Source organism: Micropterus salmoides, unplaced genomic scaffold, assembly GCF_014851395.1.
Source record: "Micropterus salmoides isolate LMB-PRFRI ecotype aquatic unplaced genomic scaffold, ASM1485139v1 Ms_hic_scaffold_17, whole genome shotgun sequence".
Classification (NCBI taxonomy): domain Eukaryota; kingdom Metazoa; phylum Chordata; class Actinopteri; order Centrarchiformes; family Centrarchidae; genus Micropterus; species Micropterus salmoides.
In genome coordinates, this window is record NW_024040817.1 from 1,556,138 (window position 1) to 1,576,307 (window position 20,170).

Below are 20,170 nucleotides of genomic sequence, written 5' to 3' on the forward strand. Positions count from 1 at the left end.
AGAAAAACAAAGTCAGGGAGAGGCAGCAAGAGGGGGATTATTAAAAAGAAAGTGAAAGATGGAATAAGAGAGTAAATAATAGATTGTGAGATAAAGTTAAAAGACAAAAAAAGTTTGAGAAAGAGGAAAGAAGAGGGTGTAGATATAAAGTTGGTCTTTTATTTACTGTTTCTGCTAGAAAAAAAAACAGTGAGAAAATTACAGAGGAGTGAGAGCGTGAAACAGAAAGAGAGTGAGGGCGAGGGGCATAGAGAAAGAGTGCCCCCTCCCCTCCTTTCCTTGCCAGCTGTTAGATTCCTCCATTGTCTTTTTTTCTCCCTCTGCTGCCTCTCTCTGCCCGGATAGCACACACACTGAGGAACAAACCTCCCTCTGTTTCACTTTCTCTCACACACACACACACAAACACACAGAGCTGGAAAAAAAAAAAACACTGGCCCACTTTAGAACAACAGATCAGGGGTCAGCTGGCAGATGGAGTTCAAGAGATTTTATTCAAGGGTTATCTAAGTTTCATGTGTGAGTGTCGCTGTATTCATTGTGTGCAACATATTGTGTATATAAATAACATTTTTTTAAAATAAACTGCAAGGCCCCATGGCTGTTGACAGGCAAAGTGTTTCCTAAAGTTAATCAATAGTCATGTTTCCACCTAATTGTCATGCAAATTTTAAGCAGACTTTTGAAATGTCGCAAAAAAAATAATGATTAAAGGTAAATGCGAAATAGGTGTGTTTTCATCAGCTGGTTTGGAGCGAATAAACCAGGGGCGAGTTCTGCGGCGACAAAACGTTCCTTCCTGGTTCCTTGAAAACCCTGTTGTGTAAAGTTTGTCAACACAACACAAGGTTTGTGTTTACAAACAGCTGATTGGGTAACACCTGTTATACGCCCACCAAACAGAAGTAAACGTACCTCGAAGCCCGTTGCACAACGTTGCAAGGAAACTTGTCGTTCAACCCGAAAAGGTTGCAAAGCAGTGCAAAACGTTTGGAGATAGAACTCGCCCCAGGCTACGGCAAGCTTAGACACTGCAATAGTTGACTTACACATGGCTGTGATAAACAAGACGTATGTGTTCCAAACCAGTGGCGTGGACCTGAGGACCATTGATCATAGAAAAATGGAGAGAGAGGGCAAACTGCTACCAGCCATGTCTCCACATATTATGGGAATATCTGGAAAGTCGCTGACAGCGGAAACAGCTGAGATACTTGAACATGCACATAAAAAAAAAACGCTGAAGTAAACACGGCTGATCATTTCTATAGAGCAGAGAAATGAGTCTCAATAGTATGGGGTCATTTCATAACTCATCAACCCTCAAAAACAACAAATTCTAGAGATCTGGTGGCTTTTAGGAAACTGAAGTAGCGTTCCTGTTTAAGGAACTTTAATTTACACTAGTACATCCAATGAGACTATGTAGAAGAGATAAAGAAATCAGTTCATTTTACTGACTTTACGTTATAATTTCTGTGTAATTAAGCTCTCCAGACTTTTAACTCAGTACTAGTTGGAGCAGCAAGGCCTACATTATTGCACAATATCTCAATCTGTTTCCATCTGATGATTTTTCCAAAACGTTTGTTATTATCTTGAATTTACTCAAAAATGTTGTTTAATTTGCAACTAAAGGGGGGTATAAAGTCCAAAAACAAACAGTATATAGTAGCATATTGGGTGTATGCACCCTCATAGCCAATGCGCATTCAGAAGTATAATTTGGACTTGAGATAAACATCTACAGAACTGCGATTAACTCAAAGTTTTCTAGTCCCAAAATGTTTTGTTTTGCAACGTGGCTCAACGGTGATTTCTCACTGCCGCCAAGGATCATTTCAAAGCCAATATGGTTGGAACCTTAAAGAAAATTTAAATAGAAAATGAAATGACACTTTATGGCCAGGAAATTCTATTTTTTGCAGGGGAAGAGGAGTTAGTTTCAGATTTAACAAACTCCAGTGCCTGGTTTCACTCTGAATCAGACTTTCCCACTTATTTATATGTTGTCTGGTGTGATTCACAGACTTATTAGTAAGAAGCCAAGAAATCCTGGAGAGTTACCAGGGAACCATTAGAGGCTGAGAAAAAGTAAACAGCATCAGCAATTTTAAAAACTGTTATAACCCACAATTTCTAAGGCAGTTTATGACGCTTAAAACTAGGACATTCACGAGATCTGGCTTCGGTCTAATTGTAAATGTTTTTTTGTTATGGTGTATGTTATTACATCTTGTACAAATAGGGTAGACTTAACTTCTTATCCTGTTGTAAAAGTTTTATTAAATAAAGTGTCACTATTTTCATTATTCTGCACTTTACAATTTACAGTTTTCATGAAAAAGGTTTGTTTTTACTGTTTCAAGCATGTTTTTTTCTCTCTCTCTCTCTCTCTGGCCCTCCAGGTTGAACTTTTCTTCCTGTCGCTGTTTTCCTTTCCCACAGAGTGTGTTCTCACAGCTGCATTGTGGGTAAAACTATCAGATGTCTGCATATGGTGGGAGGTGTTTACATCCGGTTAGAGAGACATAGAGAGAGCAAGAGAGCCTGAGAGAGAGAGAGAGAGAGAGAGAGAGAGAGAGAGAGAGAGAGCATGAGAGCCTGAGAGAGAGAGAGAGAGAGAGAGCATGAGAGCCTGAGAGAGAGAAAGCATGAGAGCCTGAGAGAGAGAGAGAGAGAACATGAGAACCTGAGAGAGAGAGAGCATGAGAGCGAGAGAGAGAGAGAGAGGGAGAGAGAGAGCGTGAGAGCCTGAGAGAGAGAGAGAGAGAGAGGGAGAGAGAGGAGAGCATGAGAGCCTGAGAGAGAGCGAGCATGAGAGCCTGAGAGAGAGAGAGAGAGAACATGAGAACCTGAGAGAGAGAGCATGAGAGCGAGAGAGAGAGAGAGAGGGAGAGAGAGAGTGAGAGCCTGAAGAGAGAGAGAGAGAGAGGGAGAGAGAGGGAGAGCATGAGAGCCTGAGAGAGAGAGAACATGAGAACCTGAGAGAGAGAGAGCATGAGAGCGAGAGAGAGAGAGAGAGGGAGAGAGAGAGCGTGAGAGCCTGAGAGAGAGAGAGAGAGAGGGAGAGAGAGGAGAGAGAGGGAGAGAGAGGGAGAGCTGAGAGCCTGAGAGAGAGAGAGAGAGGAGAGAGAGAGAGAGAGAGGGAGAGAGAGGGAGAGCATGAGAGCCTGAGAGAGAGAGAGAGAGAGAGAGCATGAGAGCCTGAGAGAGAGAGAGCATGAAAGCATGAGAGAGAGAGAGAGGGAGAGAAAGAGAGAGCATGAGAGCCTGAGAGAGAGAGAGAGAGAGAGACAGAGAGAGAGAGGGAGAGAGAGGGAGAGAGAGACAGAGAGAGAGACAGAGAGAGAGAGAGAGAGAGAGAGCATGAGAGCCTGAGAGAGAGAGGGAGAGAGAGAGAGAGACTCCAATATCAAGTCAGATAAACAGAGAACTGGGAAAAGAGAGCATTAACAATACAGATAGCACTTATGTGGCTTTCTCAAGTACAATATGAGGAACAAAGGTAGAGACTACTAAAAAGCATTGTGAGAAGTAAAAACACATGAAACAATAAGGAGATCAAAAATATGTTTAAATAAAGAATCAATTTAAAGCACCTGCTGAAATTCTATGACTTTCTACCTTTCTCTAACACATCCTATGAAAAGCCTGAGCTAGAGACGATACGCAACAGACAATACGCAACTCTACCTATCCTTCCCGCCAGACGACCCCACCGTCTCGGCGCGGATCACAGACTGTCTCTCGGACATATCTGCGTAGATGAAGGCTTATCGCCTTCAACCGGGGTGGCGAGAAACTTGACCAGCTGTCCTTTTCAGACCATGTTGCTGCTGTCTCTCGGTCGTGCCGCTTTGATCTATACAACATAAGGAAAATCAGGCCCTACCTCACTCAATATGCCCAGAGAAGCTTCTGGTACAGACTATGGTTACCTCTTGCCTCAACTATTGCAATGCTCTCCTAGCAGGTCTCCCAGCTTGTGCGGTGAAACCCTTACAAATGGTTCAGAACGCAGCAGCGTCTGCTTTTTTGATCAGCCCAAAAGGACGCATGTCACTCCATTGCTGTGTGACCTCCAGTGGCTCCCCGTGGCCTCCAGAATCAGATTCAAGTCACTAATGCTTGCATACAGAGTGACTACTGGGTCTGCACCATCTACCTAAACTCCATAATCCAAGTTTACGTTCCTTCTCGGCCGCTACGCTCCTCCAACGAACGCCGCCTGGCTCTGCCATCCCTTCAAACACAAAGCAATCACAGTCCCGGCTGTTCTCATCTATGACACCACGATGGTGGAACGAGCTACCACACGCCATCAGACCCGGGGCGTCCCTCTCTAATTTCAAGAAGCTCTTGAAAACTCATCTCTTCCGAGAACACTTCCTCTTATAACATAACCCCTCTTATAACTCCTAACCTCTAACATGCACTTCCTGTGCTCTTCTTCTTCTATCCCCTTACAATTACCTTGTATTGATTGCACTTTGTTAACTCTAACTTCTTTCCCTAGGTATTTACCCCATTGATGCGATATGTGCTATTTGCTCTTACCAGTATTTATTGCTGCTTTTATTAATATGTATTGTCAGTTGTAGATCTCGGGCTGTATTTTATGCTCTGTTAATGACTGTATGTTGTTCCTCAAATGTCATTGGCTCTTGATAAAAGCGTCTGCCAAATGAGTAAATGTAAATGTGTGTGTTTGAGAGAGTTTCAGTGTTAGGAATGTGCTAGGACTTGAGGTGGCCTCTGTCGATGTAGAATTTAAAACCAGACAAAAACAGAAAAGATAAACCTTGACTCTGGAGGAACAAGCAGCAGCATGTCTCTAATGACCAAATAAGAAACATTCCCCAAGAGGAGAAAGACGAGGAGCAGCCGGGGCAAAGGAAGGAGAAGAGAAAGATACAGATTAGAGAAACAGGAGAACAAATTGGAAGAGTAGAAGAAAATGAGCACAGAAAAAAAAACTAGGAGGATAGTGACACACAGATTTACTAACCTTGGAAGGAACCCGCGCTGTCAACAGATAGACTCGATGTGATGCCAAGGCCTGAGGACAGTGATAGAGACATATTAGACAGCAAAACAGGCAGAGGGAGCTTCTCAATAAATAACAGAGCTTTGGACTTGAGACTTGAATTTGAGACAGGCTCAAGTCACACAAATAAGTACTTATGGAGGCATAAAGCAAAAAGCTGGGGAGACTTGACTTGGTGACCCATAAATAAAGTATGTGTGCCATCTCTAAACTAATCTTTGTAATCAATTTAATGGTCTGATGTTCCGATTAGGCAACATATAAACACAGTCAGTACCCGCTTTGATCCATGTAACCAAACAGAGATGTGTTAGGATCAAACCCAGGAGTAGTGATGTACTAAAAACACTACATTGCTTCGAACTTGCAACTAAATGTTAAACGCTCTTTTTTGATTTTGTGTGATTTTTCAGTTGTTCCTCAAGACTTGAGGCTTGACTTGACACAGCTCCACAACACCTACAAGAAATTATTGTCTCTGGGGATGGAAGATAAACCCAATTCGGATCTTCTGAGTGAATTATTGGGCTGGGTATTGTTGACTTTAAAATACTTTTTTTGTGTTCTCAATTTAACATGTTATCCCTTGGATGCAGTGTTGTAGATAAATAAACTGTGCATTTTTCTATGAGGCTGAAAGGCGGTGAGGTCAGAAGGTCTAACAAAAAAAAAACAGCTTCACTTGCAGAAAAGCTGGCAAAGGCTTCTGTAGAGAGTTTTTCACTGAGCGGGATAATACTGTATATTATCTTTCACCACGTGTTGAACTTCTATTCTGGCAGACAGTGAGTGCACATTATGGCTGCTTGCTTAGCCAATACCAGTGTGTTTCTAAATGACAAAATTAGTAGAAATTAGCTTATTTTCATCTCAACTGGGCAAGACGTTTGCTTACTTGAAATAGTGCAAGTTAAATGGTCCTTATAATCACATTTTCACTGCAATTAGATTTTCAGAAAAAGAAAGAAAGAGAGGGAGGGAAGTAAAGCGAGCAGTAGTCATTAGGAGGCTGAGCCAGCAGTGGTTTGTGCAGAAACCCTCCACAGGAGAGGGAGGTTACTCCAGGTCACGCCTGCTCAAGGTAAGAGACCAGCCAATAAGATAGGAGGTCCTCTCTGACTGACGGGAGTCTGAGTGAAAAGAAATTAACCTGCCTGTGGGTTGGAAGTGAGTGTTAAGAGATCTGACACTCTGAACAACCCGTTTTCAGTTTATAAAGTCTGGAAACATCCCGATCCATGTGTTTTACAGATGTGAGTGCAAGTTGATTTGTGTGAGTGAGCAGGTGAGGGAGTCCACATAAGACCATAAGACCAGATAACAGAAAACAGATGGGTGACGATCTGGACCATGAGGATTTCTTTGATTCAGGCGATGTACTGATAACACTGTAGACCATGGATTGAACAATAACAGGCACAATGTGTTTGTTGGGTTACCCATAGGTCGCACAGCAAAAGCTGTTTTTGAAGTTCCAAAACTTAACAATGCATAACTTTCTCCATCATACCTGTAGCTGTTTACAAGAAAGGTTTAATTGAGGGCAACTTGACGTCATCTACAACCAAGTCCAGTTGCTCCAGATTTAACATTTTTTGGATAACCACAATCTGGATGAATCTGATGTGTAGGTTTGCCTTTATCTCTCTCGTTCTCCCTCTCTACGCACAAGTGATTTTTTCTCCTCTCCATGTCAGCTGGGAAGGGTCAATTAGGAGTGACCATTGGTTACGGCGAATTTCGACAAAAGGTGAGGAGTTTGCATGCATTTAATAAAGGGAATGACCCCAAATATTTTACTTCTTAATGAAAATGTGATGTTGTTGGTGTAAATGTACCACCACATATGAGGCTGCAGGTATGACATGGAATCTGTACCAGCTGATAATAAAACAGCAGCAACAAGCAGAGTATTAATTAAATATTTTGACAACTTTTAAGTCTTGGTGAAGTAGACAATAATTTTCCATTAGGATTTAGTCACTACAAGTCACAACTGTGAAATACAGTGCATGTGTTTAACTTGGGCTCTGGAGAATTGTGATGGGAATTTTTCTCTAATTTCAGACATTTTATGAATTATTAAATAATAATCAGATGAATCTAATCATCGGTTGCAGCTCCAGAAGGCAAAAGCTGCATTTGTTGTTATGTGTGCCAAATTAAAAAGGCACAAAGCAGCAAAGCGCTAGTTTGTTTAAATGGCCTACCAATAGATTTGAAATAGTTACAAACACACATTTTTGAGCCCAAAGCCTGAAAAGGGGAATTCTGGGGCTTTTCACTCCTTTTGCATCTTAAGGTGTTTTGTAACGAGCTTCAACAGGTGTGGTGGTTGCCACTTGGGTCAGATTGAGGCTAATGACAGCAAAATGGGCCACATCATGATAATACTTCATATTGGAGTGTTTTCATAACTTTGATGATGTTTCAGCTGAGCTTGCTCCTTTTTGGCTCAGAGACACTTTCCTTCTCAGCGGTTTGCCTTCCTCTGACAGATTTACTGATTTATTTGTCTTGTGACGTGGTTCAGGAAACAATCTGGGCTTCATTTAACTTTAAACAAAACAAACCTGCCTGAAACACTACCATGAAACAGTGTGTTTTGCCTCATTTCAAGAAATTATAGCATAGGTTTCTAATCTGCTGGTCTACAGCTGTGGAATGTGGTGTGTATGTGCACGCCCCAGTGTGTATGTGTGTGTGTGTGTGTATGTGTGTGTGTGTATGTGTGTGTCCCCACACCCTGTGGCTATATGAGTGGGTTGCTTCAGTCAAGTCCTGACAGGAGTGGCAGTCACATTCTGCAGAGCTGTGGTATGTGGTCAAAGGAAAAGAAATGTGAAAAAAATAGAAATACAAAATGTGTTTAATTGCACTTACTGGGTTAAGGCTGACAGGATGGATGAGTGTGCTTTAAACAGACTGTTCCAGATATCTATGAGCCTTTTTTGTAAGCTTTATTCACACACTACTCCCACAGAGAGAGCTGAGGTGAGTTCACATACCTGCAGTTACAAGAAACCAAATACCTCTTTCTTAACTTTGTGCCCTTGCAAGTCCATTATCTTCATAGAAGACATCATCTTCTATTATATCTGCAATGTTGTGTTGAAATTATACTAAAACTTTTTAAAATAGGAGGACTCTTGGCAGGACTAGTTACGTGATCAGCCACATTTAACACTTCTGGATTCAGTCAAGCAAGTCAACTCAGTAAGTTATTGTTTGTTATGTTGTTCATGATTAACAAACAAAAGAACACTGAGGATAGAAGGAGCAGCATTTGCTGGAGGTTGGGCCAACAAGAACTAATGGGAAGCCTCCAGATTCATTGCGAAAACCTCTGTCCACAAACTATTTCATACTTTGGATCTGGGGCTGTTATCCATGGTTTGGGCTGGGCTCCTTAAATCAAACCAAGGGAAATCTTTATGATATTTTGGACAATAGTGTGTGTTCAACTTTGTAGAAACCATTTGTGTTTGTCTCTTTCCTGTTTCAACATGACAATGCCCTCGTGCACAAAGCCAGCTACATAAAAAAAATAAAAAAAACAGTTTGGTGTGAAGAACTTGGCCTGGCCTACACAGAGCCCTGACCTTAACCCCATCCAACACCTCTGGGGTGAAGGAATGCTGAATGAGAGCCAGGGCCTTATTTCACCAAAAATGCAACCTGTGATTTGCAACACTTTTGACCCATGCATGAGCATGCAAGAGCTCTGACGGACTCACTAATTTATCTGCAGAGGCCGCTACCATTTGTGATCTGCGTTTAAACAGAGCTCCCAAATCTCTTTTGTGAAATAAGCCTGAAACAGTGGCTGACCTCACTGATGCTCAATGAGAGAAAACACCTGCAGCCAGGTCTCAAAATCTTGTGAGGAAGACAGTAGAAGTCCAGATCCTATCAGTTTGTCATTGGGCTGCACGATTTGGAGAAAAATTCATATTGCAATTATTGTGCACAATATTGGGATTTGTACTATACTGACATTTTGAAATGTCTTTTTCTCATTGTGAGTTCAATAATAAACAATATTTATAACAATAACAAGTAAAACAGATGTAAAACAGAACAAGGGGAGCGTGTTGCTCTACGGAGGAGGCAGCCAGAGGCATCAAATATTGGCACACTGGCTCCCGCTCAATGTGCATCTGTCTAATGCAGAGTCTCTATCAACAACCTGGAGGAGGAACTGTACATGAGTGTATTAAATACAGAGTATAATGTTTGTAAATAGTTTACTGTTAGTATAACAATAATATATTAAATACTACATTCATTAGAATTCCACTTAATAGTATACTTTTTTACCACTTGTTGAATATTATATCCACTTACAGCGGTTTTATTTCTGTGGGTTGTTTTTAATTTATTTAATCCTTGTGCAAGCATCGGTCTGTAATTTGTTAATGCTCAGTACTAACTTGTCAATAATCAATCAAAATAATCAAACATTTGTTTATTTCCCGCCCCATCTAGGCTGTGATTGGTCAGTTGACGAAAAGTGACTGACAAGCACGTCGGCTCTGTGAAATGTTGAACAACAAAATGCACAGACACGGCTAACGTTAAATGGCCAAACCCAAACCTTCCTTATCTTCTCCCAGTTTTCTTCTGTCTCGCTTCCGCTACCGCACATGCAAGACCCCGGTGTAGGCGGAGATAATGAGCGGACTGCAGCACAGAGAAGAGAGTGTCACACACACCTTTTCTGTATTATTAATTCGCACACTTTTTGCGGTTATGTAATTGCACATGAGGACATCACGATTGCGATTATATAAATCGCGCAGCCCTAGTTTGTCAAGTAGATTTGTGAAGCACTGTATCTGTAAAACAAGGAAGCAGTGGTCTGATATTCACAGACAGACACTTACCAGCAGATCATGACTCACAGAGCAGAGCTACTGTAGCTGCCGCAATCATTCAAAATTTTTAACAACCACATGCCGCCTTTCTGAGGTCAACCAAAAACTCAGTGCTTAGCTCAGCAGAAGTCCCAGACATACACATCAAAGGGAAAAAAAGTCCTATCAATACTGGACTCCTGCAAAAAAGTTCTTTTACAAAAGGAATGGCTGTGAAAAGATGTTTTTGGGAGAGTCACAAATAACTGAAAATGATCAGTATTCAGTAGCTGGCCCAATCCAAAATCAGAGGTCTCAAACACCTGAATAGTATATTATTTCCACAGGATTTGGTGTGCAGGGAACCAGCAAGAAGCTGCCCGGAGTCACGCTGCTCTCCGTTTAACGATGCAGCAACAAAACAAAAGTGCATCAATTTGAATGACAATATGCAAGTTGACTCGGGGTCTTCGGGGCAGCCTTGTGTGCTAATTGTGTTATTATTCTACAGTCAAACAAATTACTACTGCAGAATTACCTTTCTACGGGATTAAAATCTGCCTCAAAGGAGTATATTCTGTTCTGTAGTGACTTTCTGTTGCTAATTTTATCTTCTCACCTGGACCTGTAGCAACATGCCCACACCAATCCAGTGTCTTGGATTCTTTTTCACTTAAGGAGCAATTAAATGACTAATACACATAACAAATCAACTAGGCCCCCAACTTTTCTGTGGAAGCTGGGCAGCAATTTTTTCAGAGCTTATGACTTGACTGCATCTAACAATTAATTATTGTCATTGTCAATTAATCGATTTGTTGTTTGGTCTATAAAATGTCAGAAAATGGTGAAAAATGTCAAAAAACACTGCCAGACATGCCAAAACAAGGACAGAAAATAATACAGAAAAATGTATTCATTATGCATTTGCAGTACTTAGAAGAAAAAACTGACCAGCTGTCACTTACCAGCACTCGGTTCTCCACCTTGTCACCTTTGACCTCCTGCTGGACTTTGAGCTTCAGGATCAGCTTCACCCTCCGACCCACCGCCTCCCGCACACTCTCTACAACAGACAGGGTCGGGGGACAAGGTTACACGACACCTGACAATTAACACCTCAGCACCTGGATGTATCAAATTACAACATATTACACAATGGATACAGGAGTTTCAGATGAGAGCTCTGATTGCCTGAGGCCCCATTTAAATCCTGTTTAGCATTTCTGCAGCACAGAGCTAGCAGTACCAGAAACAGAACTGGTCGCCACACCTCTTATGCTATCCAAAGCATTATTTACAGCATGCAATGTGGTTTTTCTTGGAGCCTTAACATGCGGTGATGTTGACTATATTCATAAGTATGAGTCTAAACAAGCAACTTGTGCAGTATTCATAGTTTCGTAAGTGGAATCTGGCTGCTCTTAGATCAGAACTTGCTATGTGCTATGTCAGTGGCATAATCTACTCCTTTCTTGTTCCTCAATTTTCATTATTGAATTGAGAACAAAGACAACAAACATTAAACAGTGAGACGGGACAGAAATAGGGGATTTTTTGGGGAACTTTACAGTAACCTTTAACTTGATATCAAACATAAAAGTCCGTTTTGACTACTGATCATTATAACACTGCACTCAGCTACCTCTGTTGTAGAGATATATGAAACAATTACTTCGATAAGCAGCTTTCTAAAAACCTTTACAGTCACAGAAATGATCTCAAACACTTTCTCGAGTCTCCTGGAAATCCTAAAAGGTGTTGTAGAGATAACTGTAGATGATTTCTATTAAAAAGTGTTTTTAAAAGCTGTAGGAAGCTTGTGCCCCTTGTTCAGTCAACTCACTTCACATTTCTAACCATCTATTTCTATTCTGCATTCTTATCTATCTATTTCAATGATGATGAATAACTGAAAGCCGATTTAGATTTGCATTATGTAGAAGCTCACATTTGGAAAATGCTACCTAGATTTCTTTCTTATAAACTTCGGCGGTTGTATGTATGTAAGCAAAGATGGACTTAAAGCTCTTTTCTACAATGGGACCTTCACAGCATGTTCTCCATCAGACCTCCATGATGGAGGCATATGACTTGACATAAAACTGTGATGCCACTATATTACACAGTTTAAATGTACTGGGAAAAGTATAGTCTACCATCCATAGTGTGTCTTGCACGAGACAAAACATTTCTTTCTGTCCAGATAGATTTGAATGTTCCTGCATTCATTTGGATCCGTCTTTACTCTGAGCCAAATGTCTGGTGGAGGTATGGTGATCTTTTTTGGCAGTGGTGGGGAATTCCGGAGACAGACGGAGGAAGATGAGGAGGGTGAAGGAGTAAGAGTTATAGAGATTACTGAGCAACAGACAGACAGAAAGAGAGTGTGAAAGACAAAAGAGGTGAAGGGAGAGACAGAAACCCAGAAGGCATTAAGATGAAGCAAGTAAAGTGAAGCTAGAATATAGAAGAAGAGTCCCGGAGTGTGTGTACACGGCAAAGAGAGAGTATTAATGAGTATGAGAGCTTGGGCCCGCCTTCATGACCTCATGCTGTCCTCCTCCTCTCTCTGACCAGACACATGATGATGTCATGTGGAGGATGAAAACATTACAGCACGAAGCAGCAGCGCGCAGGCTGATCAAAAACACATGGACTTCTCCCTCCGGCCAAGCAATTCACTCAAACAAAACCAAGGAGTTCCCAGCTGACAAATTACTTTATAGTATAATGACCTGCGACATGTTTAATAAAAGTTTCTGTCTGACTGCTCTAACACATTAGCAGTATACCAATCGCGCAGTGATCTTTTCCATTTGCTGTAACTGAGTGAAATATTCTAAAATGTCTTAATGGCCGTATCATTCCACCACATGGGATATTAACTAGAATTTGAACTGCTGTGGATTTGCGATAGCTTTCTCACACAGTAGGTATTTGTAACGACAACCCACTGTTCTAAAGTACTGCTGAAGCAATCACTCTGATAATTAGTTGAATTGTTTAAGCCATTAATCAAGCAAAAATGATCAACGTTTGCTCATTTACTGGATATCTTTGAGGTGTGCGGACTTGAGACCTGAATCTGACTCTGATCTCACAAGATTGGATAATACAAGACTTATGAACAGCTTTGTTGGTCAGACTACACACAATCTAAAGTATAGCTGAAACGAGAAACAGAAAATGTATCTGCAACTATTTTGAAGATCAATGGAGTTGTTTGAGTATTTTTTTTAAGCAAATGTCAAATATTTTTATATTCTAGCTTCTTAAATGTCAGAATGTGCTGCTTTTCTTTGTGTTATGCTGCATAGTTTACTTACAAAATAAGTAATCTGAAGATTACTTGAAGTCACTTTGAGCTCCAGAATTTCAGGATGGGCATATTTCACTATTTTTAGATGAAACGATTAATTGAGTATGAAAAGAATCATTAGTTGCAGCCATAATTTAAAGATGTCACCTGCTCTTAAAGCTTGTTATGATATTTGCTGGCTGTTTTTCCACAACTTACAGTATGGGTTCACTATCTCATTGCTGAGTTTGATCAAGTCATCACAACTGGTGATTAACTCACTTTGCTTTGGCGTTACACTGGCATTAGTGTGGGTGGTGTCTTAATGTTTCACAACTCGACCAAAGGCCAGATTCAAAGGCACACCCCTTTGCAACACATCACTTTTCTAATTCTTTAATTACAAAAAAGGAACTGATAACCTCTTCGTTTAGTTTCCAAATGCTGCTGATGAGCAGCATCAGGTCAGTATGTCCTTTTAAAACCAAAATCAGGAGATGGCAACAAAAAGCCTCATTCATTCGTCAGTCCAGTGACATACGGGGTGAGACTGGTGCTGCAGACAACATAACAGAGAGCACGGGGTTGTGAGTCAGCCTTACCACCCAGTACTGGGTTTGCTTTTGATTTCTAATAAAAAGAAGTCTACATGTATGTCTCTTTAACAAAATGTGTTTTTTGTTTTAGCTTTGAGGAAGATTTAAGGGCACCATGACATTACACAGGTGCGTAAATATCAGGACATCGGCCCAAAATATCACCCTCCAAAAGTCAATGTAGGTCAAACTCCTAAGAGCCTTGATTAGCCATGCCAGCACAGATTTTCAGCCATCCTGGCTGTATCAGTGCCATGTTTCATTTAAAGTCAACAGCTTAGGCTGCTTTGTCCAGCAAAACTGCAGTGATTTACGGTGTTTTTTTCCCCTCTTCCTTCTTGACACTCGCTCAGTCATCCGGACAGCCTGTGTTGATAATATCTCACAATCCAAAAGGAATTTCACAGGACACACCCCTTTCCCAAAGCCTTCTCTCTCCCCTGCTTCAGATAAGGAAGTGGCAGAGGACAAACAGGTAGCCAGCCTTGCCCTCAAGCCATGAAAACAGCTCTTTACTGAACAGGAATGCAGAAATATACAAATAACAGGAATAGAGCCACCAGTTAATAAGAGGAAAAATCATTAGTATGTGTAATGCACTTAGACACTATACATTTTTTATTGAACTTTATGGTAGTTGTTCCCTTCTGTAGTATCACTTCAGCATTTCTATAATATATTCCCACGAGAAACTTAAAAGAAAATTAAAGCTCCTAACGTTATCTGCTTTGTATTCCTAAAGTGACTTGTGGTTTAATAATGAGTTTGTTAAAACTTACAGTATATTTTTTATGTATCACGCCCTATGCGACTATAATATCGCTAATATGAGTTATTAATGAGTTTATGTCGAGTTTTCAGTGATTTCGTCGTGAACTAAATTTACCTGAGATATAATACAAGTGTTTAATTTACTGGTTTGTCCTGAGACAAACAAAAACAAGGCCACAGTGTGAGTCAGTTGGCTAGAAGTTGAGCCATCTCGTAGACAGTAATGGTTTTCTTACCTAATAGTTCATTGGGAATATCCGTTTTTTCCTCCGACATTTCTTCTGCCGAGGTAAACACCGAAGTGGAGTCCGGCGATGAGGACAGGAGAAGCGGGTCAAAGCGAGGAGAAAAGCGGCTGTTTCCACCGGAGGACGCGACAAACTGCTGTGAAGGTGTAGTCCCGTTTTCCTCACTGGTCACCTGTCGACACCCTGCCTACCTAACTGTTACTGTCTGCATCCTTTCCTACATGCCTCTCCACGCACCGCAATCTCACGCACACACGCGCACATTACCTCTGCAGTAGGCTACACTGGCTGTAGGTGACAGGCGGGGTACAAACTTTGATTTGAAAGTGGTTTCAGCAGGACACTTACATCCAAAAGTGAAGACAGTCGGTGTGTGTTTGGCAACAACTCACGCAAGCACGCTTCTTCTTTCACGCACACTTCAGTGATCCCTCCTTTCCTTCGGCTGTCCAGGAAAAGAAGTTTGTTTTTTTTCTGCTAAAAGTGGGAGAGCTGTGACACCTGGTGGTCATTTACCTTCACTTACCGTCCCCCTGTCGTTTGACATTAACAGTGGTGGATTGGAAGTAACATTTCCCCAAGAACGGAATTTAATTACAGTTTTGAGGTCCTTTTCTTGAGAATTTTAATTTTATTAGCGACTTTTTACTTTACTACATTTAAAGGGGGATATTGCACACTGTACATCAAACATTTATTGAAATTACTTTTCAAATTATTTTACACACAAAACATGCGATTAACCAACAACATATTTCTTATAAACTACACAGTTGAGTTTCAAGAACTGGAAAATGCTATTTACAAATGATGCATCAGAGATATCGCATTCACGTGGGCCACTTATTTTGCATAATACTTTTAATTTTGATAGGCTACTGTAAATAGGCCTACATTGCCTACTTTTACATAACATTTTTGTTGTATTTCTGCTTTTACTTCAGTATGTAACTATGACTTAATGCATTATGAATCAGTGCATTGCAAACTTTGTCTGTCACGACTGAGAGGCGGAGATTAACAAAGTGAGCTCTCCTCTGTGGTATAGGAGGCCTCCAGGACTAGTGGTTACAGGTTCAGGGACACCCCGTGTTACCCTTGGGGACACCCCCTCTGGCACCAACAATTATTCCACAGTCAAAGTCTTTTAGATCACATTCAAGATATGATGATGGTGAAGGTATCACACATTCAGTAGAACTCCAATGCCCTTGTGGCGGGATCGGTGAATTTTCATTTGAAGAAAGTTTGTCCAAAATCCCAATTTCTCACATAATTTTAAAATAAGTGCTTATTAAATAAGAGACACAAATCATTATAAAAACATCTCATACAACAATATTACCATCAGATGTTTGTAGAAGGAGAATCCTGCAGGACTGTAAGCTGAATTTGTCATGATGGAGCACAGCATTCTCTGATTGATAATGTGATTTGAAGGACGGTAGAGTTGCAATAAATCCTCCTGTGATGGTGCAGGAACGTGTTGTCCTCCAGCAACCACATCATTACACTTTCCCACTTTATCACGTTACCTTGACGATGCTGAAACACATTGCACACGTTTTATTTGATGTTTTTGCCTGATTTTTAAGTCCTGCAGGCTCTTGTTCTACAGAGTGGAGGAGAGGTAGGCCTAACAGCATCATTAAGCAAAAACTAAAATAAATAGTTGAATAAACTAAGTGTGTAATAAGGTGATTGCATTCCTCTGACTTCATGTGATCTATGCAGCATCTTAAGTTAAGAAAACTTTCAACAATTTTAACATCAGCGTAGGTGTTGTTGCTTGTTTGTTTACTGTTTTCTTCTTCAGTTGAACCAAAGCGCTGACTGTAGTTTACTGCCCCATTGAGACGAACAATGGTAACTACATTTATCAAAGGCGAGACGCCACAACAAAAACATCCACTTCCAGACCAACTACCTGTTGTGTGACAAAAACCTAATATGGAATCAGCTCTCAAATTAAAAAAATGTGGGCAAATATCACATTATTCAGGATGCAGGTGGTGTGTAGCTTTAGTCAACTAGTTTATAGCCTGCAACTAGTATAGTTAGTTGTTGTTAGATACTTGTTGTTGCACTGAACAAGAATGAACAGCAGCAAAATGACGGAGGAACATTTTGCTCAATCTCAAAAGTTTGGTGAGGAATATATTTCTCACAAATGTACCATTAGTTTTATATGTCACAAGGGTATCAAGCTATTTGAGGTACAGATTTGTAGTACTGTACTGTTCTTAAGTACAGTTGACATACTTGTACTTTACTTGATCATTTCCATTTTGTGCTACTTTACTCCACGATATATCGGATGGAAAAAAACAACCTTTTTCACTTTTCACTAATTTATTTGGCACTTAGTTACCAGTTACTTTTTACAGATAAACAATGTGTACTGTATGTTTAAATGATATGATGCAGTACTAAATACCTACCTACCAATCTACCCAGTAGTATCTAAACTTGGCTGAACATTATATGCTGTTACATACACACATATTCATTAGTGATAAAAACAAAACAAAACAGAATAACATACTGTAATAATATAACACTGTGAAAAACATTATGAATAATAAAAAAAAAAAGATTACTTTTATTTTTTATACTTTTGGCACATTTTGCTGATAATACTTCTATGGCAAGCCAAACATTTATTCCTTAAAAACTAGTCGCTATTTATAAGCGACAAGTTCTTATTTTTTAGCCACTAGTAACAACTCCATCAGTTTCTAGTTAACTACTTTTTAGTTACGTGGTTACATTAATGACTAGTAAAATAGCTCGTTGATAGTGACATTTAATTTCTGACTAGTAAGAATGGAATAGCTACTAGTTACTAAAAAAATAAACAAGATAAATCCATTTTTTACTAGTAACTATAGTGAAAAGGTGATATCTGAAATACAGAGCCCAATAGATTGGAGAGAAGAGATTGAATCAGTCTTCATCGAAATTTTATCTTACAAAAATAAGAAAAATATGTTCATTGGTATTTATCCACCAACAGATACCTACATTATTCATTTTAATAATAGTCTCAGCAACACTTTGGAGCTTATAAATAAGGAAAGCAAAACATGCCATATTCTTTGGGATTTCAATATTAACCTTTTTAAAAGTGAAATCCTTCCTCCAACAAAAGATTTTCTAAACAACTTATGTTCAAGTTATTTTTACCCCACTGTTAGTTAGCCTACCAGAGTAACACACAAATCTGCTACACTAATCGATAATATATTATTTAATACTTTCAACTATGAAACAAAATCAGGAATTTTATTCACAGATATATCTGATCATCTCTCAAATTGTTTGATTAGATAGACAAAAGGAAAAAAAACCTTTGTAGTCACTTATAGAAATGTCAATCTAAGTAATAGATCAAAATTTAAAGTAATGATCGAGAAGGTTTCCTTTGAAAAGGTATATAAAGAGAGCAATGTGATCTCAGTTTACAAAGCATTTATGGAGCTATTTAATTCAATTTTCACAACATGTTTTCCACCTCGTTTTGCTGATACTGGGGAAAAAAACATAAAAATCCATGGTTTTCTACTGGTTTGAAAAAATAATCTTCAAAAATAAAAAACAATCTGTACAGAAAATATATCTCATAAAGGGTAGTTTCTATCTTTTAATAACTTTGATCTGCCTGACGATGATGTTGGTAATAGAGAGCAATATGTTTTTACAAATGGTCAAGAGTCGAAATGTAGTGTAGTCGAAACCAAAGATTGTTACAAGAGGGGGTTGAACATAACCAAAGAGTCCAGGAGTAATGCAAAAACATAAGTTTCTTGCAACAAAAGAAAGGGAAGCCCTCCAGACCAGCCCACGAAGGGCTGTAGGATCTGGAGGCTTCCATTTTCTGTGTCTGGGTACAAAAAGAGTTCATTCATTTTATACATTAGAAAATTACTCCTGCTTCTCTGTATTTTTTTGTATTTCTCTCTACTTTTAATTTATTATTGCTGTAATGTTTACTGTGTCTAATATTTAAAATGTATTTGTGATTTTTGTATTGTATCTTTACTGTTTGTTATGTTTTCGGGGTGTAGTAATTTATATAAGCCATTTTTGGCTTCTTCCACACCCTCACGTTTTGTTTTTTTTTTCTTTTAAGATTTCATTTATTTTTTTGGTATCTATGTGTGTGAAATTTAAAAATAAATAATTAGTCGTCCATCCATCCATCGTCAACCGCTTTTCCTGCGTACAGGGTCGCGGGGGCAATTAGTCACTTGTAGCTAAAAATAGTTACTACCAACTAATGGAATACTTACTCTGCCATTTATATTTTGTGTAATAGCTCAGTATGTGATCTGAGACCTTAAGATGAAGATGTATGGAAAGGCAGCCTTTTGTTAAAATGAACCAAACATGTGGAATAACCTGCTCATAAATATCTGACATGCAAACTTGTAATCTTGTGCTAAATTAGTCTAAGTGGTCTAGTCTTTTCAAAGTTTAAATCTCCTAAAGTGATTTGTTTTTGAAATGAGACATGCCTTCAGATGGAGGTCTTATCAACTGACATTCAGAACAAACAAGCAAAGGATTTTTTAACCTAGTTATTGATATTGATTGCTGTTTAAACCAAAGACAACATTTTTCAAAACCTTTAATAATAGGCATATCTTGTTGTAATGGGAGAACCTCAACAGTTATTGTTATTTCTCCCAGTGTTCATTCTGCCTGTGTCGGTGTTGGGGTTGATACTGTATTTTAATGGATGACTGATCTGGTTGAAGTCAGATTCAGTGTGTGAATCTGACTCAATCACTAGATGGAGCCACATAGACATCAGTGTTACTGTGAACTTACCAGTGAGTAGATCAGCTGGTGGTTTAATGTACCAGGATTGAGTACTGAATTCAAACAAAGTGTCTTACTGGATATTTGACCCAACAACATTATATACACACTGCGCATATGTTCACTATAGATAACTCACAACTACGTGCCTTTCTCAGAGGAAAATTATGTCCTTCATCCACATCAGGCATTAGACTTTTTCATAGCACAATGAAGCTGTACACCATCATCATGTTTTATGATGACACAGCTGTGGTGAACCTGGCTCTACTGGTGCCAACAACCCATTCCTGAAAGTCAGCAAGGATAAGGAGCTGATAGTAGATTTCGGGAAGAAGCAGGGAAGTACCTACCCCCCCATTTAATATCAATAGGACCTTTGTTGAGAGGGTGGACAGCTTAGCTGCAGCTGCTGTTACTGCTGTTTTTGTATTGCTAACGCACTTGAAAACATTTCCCTGCACTTCTGTAGATAAGTGCAAGGCTTTTGATACTGTTAACCACAATATTTTGCTAAAAAACTA

The 20,170-nt window shown here is 39.6% G+C and overlaps 1 protein-coding gene across 1 annotated transcript in view; it reads right to left on the minus strand.

The window, feature by feature from the left end:
- The window catches only part of LOC119907939 (F-actin-uncapping protein LRRC16A), a 39,372-nt gene extending 24,134 nt beyond the window's left edge, over positions 1 to 15,238 (minus strand). The window contains exons 1-3 of the mRNA XM_038725645.1: positions 14,811 to 15,238; positions 10,875 to 10,972; positions 5,012 to 5,062 (exon numbers count right to left, since the gene is read on the minus strand). Of these exons, the coding sequence (XP_038581573.1) occupies positions 5,012 to 5,062; positions 10,875 to 10,972; positions 14,811 to 14,850 (189 nt within the window). The 5' untranslated portion in view covers positions 14,851 to 15,238. The remainder of the gene's footprint in view (positions 1 to 5,011; positions 5,063 to 10,874; positions 10,973 to 14,810) is intronic.
- Positions 15,239 to 20,170: the final 4,932 nt, after the last annotated feature.